This window comes from Hippocampus guttulatus, chromosome 5, assembly GCF_054856545.1.
Source record: "Hippocampus guttulatus isolate MCC_2025c chromosome 5, RoL_Hgut_1.0, whole genome shotgun sequence".
Classification (NCBI taxonomy): Eukaryota; Metazoa; Chordata; class Actinopteri; order Syngnathiformes; family Syngnathidae; genus Hippocampus; species Hippocampus guttulatus.
In genome coordinates, this window is record NC_141265.1 from 13,636,731 (window position 1) to 13,646,801 (window position 10,071).

General features: G+C 42.6%; 2 protein-coding genes across 2 annotated transcripts; both read right to left on the minus strand.

The window, feature by feature from the left end:
• Nucleotides 1-1,325: 1,325 nt before the first annotated feature.
• Nucleotides 1,326-5,370, minus strand: mcidas (multiciliate differentiation and DNA synthesis associated cell cycle protein). The gene is made up of 7 exons (XM_086110849.1): nt 5,293-5,370; nt 5,139-5,220; nt 4,988-5,061; nt 4,545-4,605; nt 3,300-3,517; nt 2,990-3,094; nt 1,326-2,145 (listed from the first exon to the last, which is right to left on the minus strand). Exons 1-7 carry the CDS (start codon nt 5,368-5,370, stop codon nt 1,729-1,731), a joined length of 1,035 nt encoding a protein of 344 aa, XP_085966975.1. The 3' UTR covers nt 1,326-1,728.
• A 2,441-nt stretch (nt 5,371-7,811) lies between these two features.
• On the minus strand, nt 7,812-10,069 carry ccno (cyclin O). The gene is made up of 3 exons (XM_086110741.1): nt 9,342-10,069; nt 8,954-9,139; nt 7,812-8,294 (listed from the first exon to the last, which is right to left on the minus strand). The coding sequence occupies exons 1-3, from the start codon at nt 9,633-9,635 to the stop codon at nt 7,812-7,814; spliced, it is 963 nt and encodes a 320-aa protein (XP_085966867.1). The 5' UTR covers nt 9,636-10,069.
• Nucleotides 10,070-10,071: the final 2 nt, after the last annotated feature.

Sequence of the window (10,071 nt, forward strand, 5' to 3'; positions counted from 1 at the left end):
TGATCCAATATATTCACTCATTCATTCATTTTCCGATCCGCTTTATCCTCACAAGGGTCGCGGGGATGATCAAATATATTTGAATTAATTAATAGCATTATTTTGTTAATACGTTGGTAAATTTTCTGTTGAATTTAGAATTTACTATGGGTACTATTTAGTGCCTTTTAATGCGTGCGTGAGTTTGTGGTTACTTATTGTTTATTTTATTATTTTATTGTCATTTACGTGGCTATTGCAACTGCAATACACAACACACTTAAATTAATAACCATTGTATCACCATTTTTATTTATTTATTTTTTTAATTAATTCCAATTCCAATTGTATTTTTTTCACAGGTTTGCTGTGGTTAAATGCCCGTTTTTTTTTTTTACTGACAGTGCTTCCCGCGGAATTCCGGCTGCTTCGCACCCCCAAGTCGCTGGTTCGCTTTCAGTCTCCTTAGAAACCCGTTGTGTGATGTGTGTGAGTATAGTTTTCCCCTCCGGCACGAGCCCCCGCAGTTTGGCGCTAGATTTAAGCGGTCAAATGTGTCACGTGCAGTTTAAAACAAATAAATAAATAAAATAAAGCTCAGCCCCACATTGGCCTGCAGGACCTACTGTCGGTGACAAAGACATTTGTTTGCATTCAGCCAAATAAAGTGGACCATGCACTCAGCTCAAAGCTGCCTACCTCAAATTACTTGGAGAGTGAGATTACTGTAGAGAGATGATAGGCAAACTGACAGACATCTTGATAGAGCCATAGAATGAGAGATAGACAACATGCCGATAGACTGATAGATAGACACATATACCCAATGTGACTGCAAATAATTGAGATGAATCAGCTAATATTTGAAAGATAGATGAGGGAATTTATTGATACATAATGAAGCATTCATACTCCTAAATAATAACAGGGCTGCACATGCATCTTCGAACAATAAATACTGAAATATCCTACAGGATCTCTGTATCATGATTCAAAATAAATATCCTCCTCCCACGTTCCAAGAAATATGCATATCCGGTTCATTGAAGACTCTAAATCAGGGGGTCACCAACTCCGGTCCTCGAGGGCCCCTATCCTGTATGTTTTAGAAGTTTCCCTCCTCCAACATGCAAATGATCAGGATCTGGCCTTCTGGTCTTGAGTTTGATACGGGTGATTTAGCCATAGAGACTCATGCTGTTTGTGTACAAAGTTAAAATGTGAAAAACAAGGATGTAAAGAAGGATGTAGAGCGCAATGCATCATGACACAGTGGCCTTTCCCAGACCACACAGTCAACCCAGAAGACTGAGGGACAAAAGGAAAGGAAGCCCGTGCACCTCAGAGGTCACCAGGTTACATTTGTTTCACTGCTCAAACAAGCAAAGTTAGCACACAAATCATTTATTTACGTTAAGTCCCTCGTTTCACAATAAAATCCCATCCAGTGTTTAAGTGGATGATCCAAACTGCAAAATAACATTTAAAAAAAAGCCAAGTAAACATTGACAAAAGGATAGTGTTTGGCTTGAGATAATTACATTTGCAGGCATGTAAACAGCATCGCAATGCTCACAAATAGCCGGGCAGTGTTGTGTCCTCTGACTGATTAGCCTGCAAGCTACCTGAGGAAGACATCATGTAATCATTTACCACTATCACTGCAGATTACAAGTTAAGCATTAACATTATTTGCCCACCCACACTTCCTTTACAGTTGTGATTTATTTGTATTTTTTTCTGGGGTTCTCAATTGTGGTTGGGAACCCAGCGGAAGCGAAACCCACCATGATGGGTGCCCGAGGTGAAAGCCCGGCCCTGAGGGAACACGCGTGTTCTTATTGTGCCGTGCTCTTTAACAGAAGTGCAGAAAGACGACGCATCCTCTTCTGCGTTGCTGCTGCCGTCCTTGCATATGGAGGTCTGCAGGCCAGAGAATGACCCGTACATGGGGATCGTGTCTTTGTCCCATCGTGGCACGCTCCCGCGGGCATTCTTGTGCAACACGGCTTCGCAGCGCTTGCTGACGTCTTTCAAGATCTCCTCCACCAAGTCAGGGGACCCCCAGCCGTCGTCCAGTCGCTGCCTCTTGCGGGGAGTTGTGGATTTATCGCCGCAAGGCCTTGCCGGTTCGCTGGTATCTGGCTCCCTGTCTGCCATTAGTTTCTAACAGAGGACACATGAAGGGCTACATGTAAAGAGGTATCAAATTCAAGGCTTTCGCGCCAGATTTTGTCCCACTAAAGTAAATAATGTGTCTTATGTCCAGCCAACTTTGGAAGATAGGTGGACTACACCCTAAACTGGTCGCCAGCCAATCGCAAGGCACACATTGAGACGAACAACCACTCACAACCACTGAGCGGGAACCAATCCCATGCTAACTGCAATCAAGTCAGGTATGTGTACATTGACACCATCAGTGACTTGAAACATAAAATCATGCTTTAATGCTGCAATCAGATTTAATGTGCTGCTCCTTCTCATGTGCTCACATTGGCCACTGGGAGGCAGTATAATACTGTATAGTCATGTAAACACAAATGAAGAAAGATACTACAGGTAACACTAAGACTAATATTTCTAATACTGTGACTTAGTATGATGGTGTCATATCAGCCATTTTTTTGTGGAGGATAAAGATTTTTGTTGGGGTTTTTTTGGTGGGCACTTGGAACGGATTAATAGCATGAGTGATTTTCATTATGAGCCTGGTCAAGGATCAAATTCAATTTATATCTCAAGGCATCACTGTACTACATTACTATAAAGTATCTTCTTTACATTTTGTCCCTTCAAAATGTGTTCAAAAACATTTACAATGTCTTTAAATGTGTTTGCGTCAGTTGACGTGTTTAAACCCTGTGGATGGCCTAAAATTATTATTTTTTAAAAAAACAACAGTTTCACATGTGGTCTCTCGCGATCATACTTTTCATCCACGGATGCGTATCTCAGTGTGGGGTCCTCTTTAGTATTTTGTGGTTTCCACCAAACATTTTTCACATACCTCCAGCACAGACGCGAGAAGCTTTGCTTGGCATGCAAGCTGCCTCAGGTGTAGGTTCCTCTCCTCAGATGGGTCACTTTGTCTTTTGCGCAAAGTCTCAGGCACCTGCGGGAAATCAGGATGTGATCAGATAGCACTTCAAAATCCACTTCATACCCATGTCAATGCATTTTTTGTGGATTAAACAGGTTTCCCAATATGCCCACATATCGCATATTCGGGAGAAATCACCGAACCGATTCCCATGGATCACAAGCCCTGATTTTACTGATCGGTAATAACTTCTCTTGACTCATAAATAACAACCCACCTGGTTGTTGGCCTCCATAGCACATCCCATCCGGGCTTGACATGAACTGAAACTTGTCCATAGTAAACCATCCTGGTCATGTGTGCAGGAGGAATTGGGAAGCATGAAGCCTTCCTCTGGAGAGAAGATATGCTGAGGGGTGAGCGGAGGTATGTCGCAGCCCTGAAAGGGGACCAGCTCTGCAGGGGACAGGCTGCTCTCGAGAGTGGCCGGGGAATCTGTCAGAAAAATAGTGTCGCCATCATTATTGCTGTTATTACATTTCTCCATTGATTCAATCCATTCCAACTTGAAAATAGGACCTTGTTCAGGAAATCTTAGGTACTACTTTCCACATTCCAAATTTCTGAGGTTTTATCAAAATAAAAAAATTCTCACCCCCCAAAAAACACTCAGGTGACTGAGATAGATATTCAGCAAAAAGTTTTTTTCTCAGTCCAACTTCAAAATTGATCACTGTGGTCACTATTTTCCTAATTACAATAATTCCCCACATTTCCAAAAATTCCACACTCGTCATCGTAAAATTCACAAACTTTCACGATTGCAATCCCAATTTTAAAAGATATTTGATATATTTACCACCTCCTTCCATATTTCTCCAGCTGCAGACATTTTGATTCATTCAGAATATCTTGGAAACTCTTTTCCGCATCATAATCATGCAAACATTCTGAAAATTGCAGACCAATTTTTACAATCGAATTCCCCCAAAGGTAGTTTATATACAGTAAGATAAGATATCCTTTATTAGTCCCACACTGGGGAAATTTACAACAGTAAATTACATACAGTAGCTTCCATATTTATTTCCTCCTTTCGTATTTCTTGACTGATTCAAACCATTCCAAGTTCAAACTGTTGATCTCAATCAACACATAGGGACTCCAGAGTCCAATAATTCTAGCATCTCTAGAATTCCACACTTTTTGCAGTACAATTCACAGATTTTCACAAGAACATTCACAAATTTAAAATATATTTGACTAAGTTACCTCCTCCTTTCGCATTGTTTGCCCATTTCAAACCACTCCAACTTCCAATTATTTTTCATATTACAGTCAATCCAATTTATTTTACCCCTTCCACAATCCTTGATTTCAATAATTCCAACTTCAAGTCACACATTCTACATTTCAACAAATCAATTGTTGAGTATTTCAAGTGAGCATCAGGTTTCAGTAGTCAACTAGTAGTGCAACTATGACAGAAATTACATTTTCAAGTTATAGTTACTTTTCTGACCTGCCATGAAATCCAGTGCAAAGTCCCCAAAGTCTCGCTCACCTCCATCACATCCGTTTACCTGTTGAAAAAAAAGCAACTTAATAGGAGGAACATGCATGTTTAATATGCACGCCCCCCCCCTCCAAAAAAAAAAGTAGTCATCTACCTGGGTGTCCCACCAATGTGACGGCTGCACGGATACACTGGCAATCATGATTTCGAGAATGAGCGTGATGCGTTCAGGGCACTGAGGCAAAAGTAGTGTTTTGGTAGTCTGACTTACGACGCTATTTGTGCAGGATTCCAGTGCACCTTGTCAAACATTAACAGACTGGGAGTGATGCGCAACTGCATGCATATCGGCCTCCCTATTTGTTTTTTTTTCTCTCTTAAACGTGCAAACCGAGTCATTAACCACAGCAAGGGAAAAAATGGTTCTAAAAAATGAGTTTCTCTCCTACCTGTGAGCTGAGTGAGTCGCTCTCTTTTCTGGTGCAGTCTTCTAAATCATCCCATGCAATTGTTGGAAAGGCTTTTAAAAAAGGGAGTAACCACGAGTCATTATTTGTTTATTTGAGCGCATCGAGAGCAAAGTGGTGCTTGTAAAGATGCGTAAACCTTGCTCAATATTGCAGGGCAGCTCCACATAGACAGTGACCGGACTGCTGCTTCTGGGCACTTTATCCTGCAGCAACTATAGAAATATTTTCGAGTTTGGATCCGCATTTTTTTTTTGCGCCACAATTTAAGGCACTGCATTCCATACCTTGTCAACGTGACGTGGGATCCTCCCTCCCCTGTGGAACGCGGCAGGAAACACGCTTCTCTCACCGTGCATCTTCATCTCTCCATTTTCTGTTTGCGCGATTCCTCGGGTCATTTAAGGCCACATTCTCCCGGTTCGTGGCGCGGATTCATGTTGCGGCCCAATCAAATGGACGTATGAAGCTCGTCTCCAGGGACTGAAGGCGTCCTCGGAGATTGAGCTGGAGGGGGACTAACGGTCTTTCTGGGTTGGAGTGGGAAGTGCAGGAGCGCGCGCAAAGGGCGCCTTTGCAGCGGTTGAGTCAGGGCGGCCCACCTGCACTCCACTTGAGTCAAAAAACGCAACGCCTGTCTGGTTCACTTCAGTATCCACCAGACCGTTGTGAATAGACTAAGACGTTCGTTTACGGTCATTTACCGAAGCGGCCACAATATTCCTTGCGCAAATTTCTGGTAGTGGTGTAAACCTATATTACATTATTAATTATTATCATTTTAGCATTAGTTGAGCGTCATATTATTTCATGTTAAGATTTCCTAATTTACATTCTGTTGTTTAATAATTAGATATGTTTTTACATTGATAGCTTCTGATTGGCTGAAGAAAAGGAAAGCAGGAAGTGATTTTAATTGCGAAAGGTGCGTTCGCGATCGTGCTTTTAAGCTCCGTTCAAACGAATGCCTCTTCTTTTGCCGTTTCGTAAATTAGAGCCATCCGTTAAAAACAACGAACCCCTCAACTTACAGTGGTATAAACAACAATTTTTAATCACGATTATCCCAGTATATGTATTTTTTTCACGCGTGTAGAGCAGAAGATGAGTTCAAGGCCAATAGAAGTGCGAAAGGAAAAGGGCAATTAAATGCGACGGCTTAGTCAACACGAGTCGTGACAATTGCCTTTCCGTGAACAAACAAACAAGAGAACTGCAGTGGGCCCTTCACGCTGAATGCACCTGTGTGGTCGACACTGTGTCAGCAGGTCGAGCTGCCACGCGTAATGGATTAGCGAGATAAAGTGGCTCCGTGGGCGCCTTTAGGTCACCGTGGAAGAATACAACACCAAATGACAAAATTTGCGGCTGAAGAATAATTTAACTGAAGTATTCATGTCCGCTTCGCGAAGATTCAGGATAGGTTAATTCCAACAATGGACTATTAAAAGCATAATTTCTTTGATAAATTGGTTTCAATGGTAATAACAAAAAAGTGTTCAGGCGTGGTTCAACTCAAGAAAGTGAAGAGTTAGGACGTGTTTTATATAGTGAAAATGTGGTGGTAAAAAAATTGGAATGCATGGTTTACTGAATGTGATGTACGTTTGCAGGATAATAATAATATAATAATAGATTTTATTTATAAGCGCCTTTCAAGACACCCAAGGACACTTTACAATAACAAATAACACAAAACAATACGGGTTGAGCAGCGGCAGCCAAAACGCGCCAGCGTTCACTCAACCCGAAAGTCAGAAAGAAACAAGGGAGGGAGAGGGGGAGAAAGTTTACTATATATTCGTAGTTAAACCGGGATCCATTGTGGGGGGGGGGGGGGGGGTTACACAAAGAAGAGTTCTGGACCTATTGAAGCTTAGGCAGCCGTCGGCAAGTGCTCTCATGAGCCTTGCTTTTTTTGTTGTTTTTGTGTTTGTTTTGTCACTTTGTGTTGTTGTTGCATCATGTAGAGCAGATTTGTGTTTGTTTTCGGCCTGATTGTGTTTATTTTTGCATTATTGGCATTCCAATTTCCGAAATTAAAATTTAAAAGCTGCATCATATTTCTTTAATGTAATTATTTAAAATTAGTGACACATCTCTGCCCCGTTGAATAATATCTGGCAATATCATGTTTGAATAACTCATTCATTCATACAAACAACAATTACTCTAAATTTATTTCACATTTAAAAAGAACCTTTTACTGCAAATGTTGATCTCCTCCTTCTTCGCAGACATCCCAACACATGATATGAACGACAAACAATGACTCAAATAAAAACAATGTGAAAATGCTGAAATTAAAAAGGCATAGCATATACAGTGTTCCCCATCTTTAACTGAGCGAAGGCACATATTTTACATTCGAAAAATCTCATGGCACGCCAACAAACAAAAATGTCACAAAAAGTATGAATACTAAAATAATTATAATCTCGGCTCATTTTACTGACAAATGCACTCAGTGTGAAACGTCTGTTTCACTGAGCACGATATTATTTTGAATGATGACAGGTGGATACACATGCACAGCGAAGACCATTTACAGTAATTTATCTGCCTGATATACATCACTGGCGTCGATGGTTAACAAAGATGCTTTTGTTGTTGTAAATAGTAATAATTATCAGATCTGTCATAGAACACTGTTGTGCCGCAGCTGTGGAATCACTGTTATATGTTTCAGTACTTATTGCACCACTAGATATTCTCGAACAAGGAACTCAACAACAGTGGCGGGCGTGCAATAGGGAGAGAGCCAAGGGGGCAGGACCTCCCCTCCCCACCTCCACCCTCTTTATGTTTAAACAAATGCATCTCCACTCAGTGACTCCTTGTTAAGTGCGGCCAGCAGCTTGAGATTGCCTCTGCACTCCTGAGCCAAACTGCTGTCTGCTTTGTCATGGTCGCTGCCACACTGATCCTTCATCGTGCTGTCTTGTAATTCATCCTCCTGCCGGCATCTGACGTGTTCAACTTGGAGTAATTCTAGTGCGAGGGTCAGCGCGCAGCTGGCCGTCAGAGATGGAACATACTTATTGAAGGCGTAGTCGGCAAGGCTCAGCTCACACACCTTTTGGGCCACGGTGCTGCATCGCTTCACAGGCACGTTGGCGGCATCCATGTGGTTGGCGTGGTAGTCCAAGAAGAAGGCCAGGGTGGGAGCGCCCAGCCGGAAGTGGAGGCGCACCAAGATGAGGCACTCCAGGTTGAAGAGCTGCTCCCTGGTGAAGGTGTCGCAGCACAGGGACAAGAGATGACTGATGCTGGGTGAGCACACCTCCACCTGGGAAAAACACATTTGACCATCCATCCAGGATAGTGGTTCACAAAATGTTAAAACAAGTGGGCTACCACTATACCACTAGAAAAACCAACATTAGTGGCTCTGTTTTCGTAGACTGCGTACCTGAGCTATGGCACAAATGCTGATATACCACATTTTTAGAATCATCGCAAGGCTCGCTGCGCATTTGCAAATTTGGCAGACTGCCCTATGCCAAGCTGGGTGTTCTTGGAGATGCACGCAGCAGAGTGACAGAAAGTTGGCCGAATCTTACGTTTACAAAGACGACATGTAAATCCTGGCACAACTGGCCTAATGCGATTTGGGTGAATTTGGGGCACGGGCAGATCTACAGGGAACGAAAGGAGAAGCTTTGATTGGCCTTCATTTGAATTCAACTATGACCACTCCCACAACGGTGCAGCACTCCCTCTCGCAGATCCATTGCCCTGCGTATTTGATATAGGAGGCAAATACAAATGGCACCTACAGTATATCTATATATGGAGTGGATAGATAGATAGATAGATAGATAGATAGATAGATAGATAGATAGATAGATAGATACCATTAAACCTTCTGTAAGTCCTTTGAAAATCGATGGCCCATGACTTTTCATATACTGTTTAAAATGGAAACACGTTTGTTCTTCCAAATACCTTTTTGCTGGCAAGGAGCAGTGCCGTGATGCCCAGAAGCTGGAAGCAGTCGGCGGCCACTGGCGTGCATGCCAGGAACCTGTCCATAATGTTGACGGTCAGGCAGCAGCACTCAAAGGACAGGCGGAAGTGCTTGTGCACCGGGATGAGCCAGCTGACAAGTTTGCAGCGAGCCTCAGCAGTCACCTATCAATGAATCAACTTTATTTACTGTACATAATTGGGATTAGCTAACGAATTGAAGTTAGAGCATCGCTGTTTTTAACATATGTATCTGTACTTAGCATGAATACTTTTAACTGCCGATGTTGTCCATCTCTCTGTTTTACAAAATAAATGTGGTCCTAATTTGAGGACAAAATGTCTCCTCCTCTGCACTTGAACCTACTTGTGGTTGGAGAGCAAGACTTTTGCACGGGTAAAACAGCGCCTCCCTCTCCTTCTGAATCTTGTAGCCGACATCACCGTACTGAAGGTACCAGTTGGAAGCTTGATCTGCCGGGTCACCCTCCGGTTCGTCCACACACAGAGGTGACGAAGCTGCCCCGGTATGAGGAGTGGGAGAACCTGCCAAATCATCCTCGAAACCCGAGTCACTCAATCTGGACACAAGTTTCTGTTTCCGGTACCGCTCCACCCGCACTCGTACGGCGCCATCACCGCCCCGCTTCACGAGCACCATCTCTGGCGTGCGTCAGATGCACCCGAACCCAGACGGAGGCCGGAGTTTACCCAGTGGAAAGTGAAGGGGGAGTCGCCCTTTCCCGGGGTCTTGCCCGCTTCTCTCGCCTCGTTACCATAGCGACGAGAGCCCCACCAAAACAATTGAATTTGCCTGTCTCAATTCGTTCGACACACAGAGACACCATATGTCAAACACTTAACCCGGGCTACCAAAGTGGATGAGTAATTAAAATAATAATAACAGTAATTAAAAAATAATAATACAATAAAATCACATCGAAAGCATTTGTCACGACAAAATGTCATAATACTTTTGCGGTTTTAAAAAGATTGCCAATTTTAACATTTTGTTTTCTTATTTATTTTGTTATTTATTCATTTATTAGACATGATGTCATGTTTATTTGGAAACAAAACCGTGAGCTGTTTTTGTT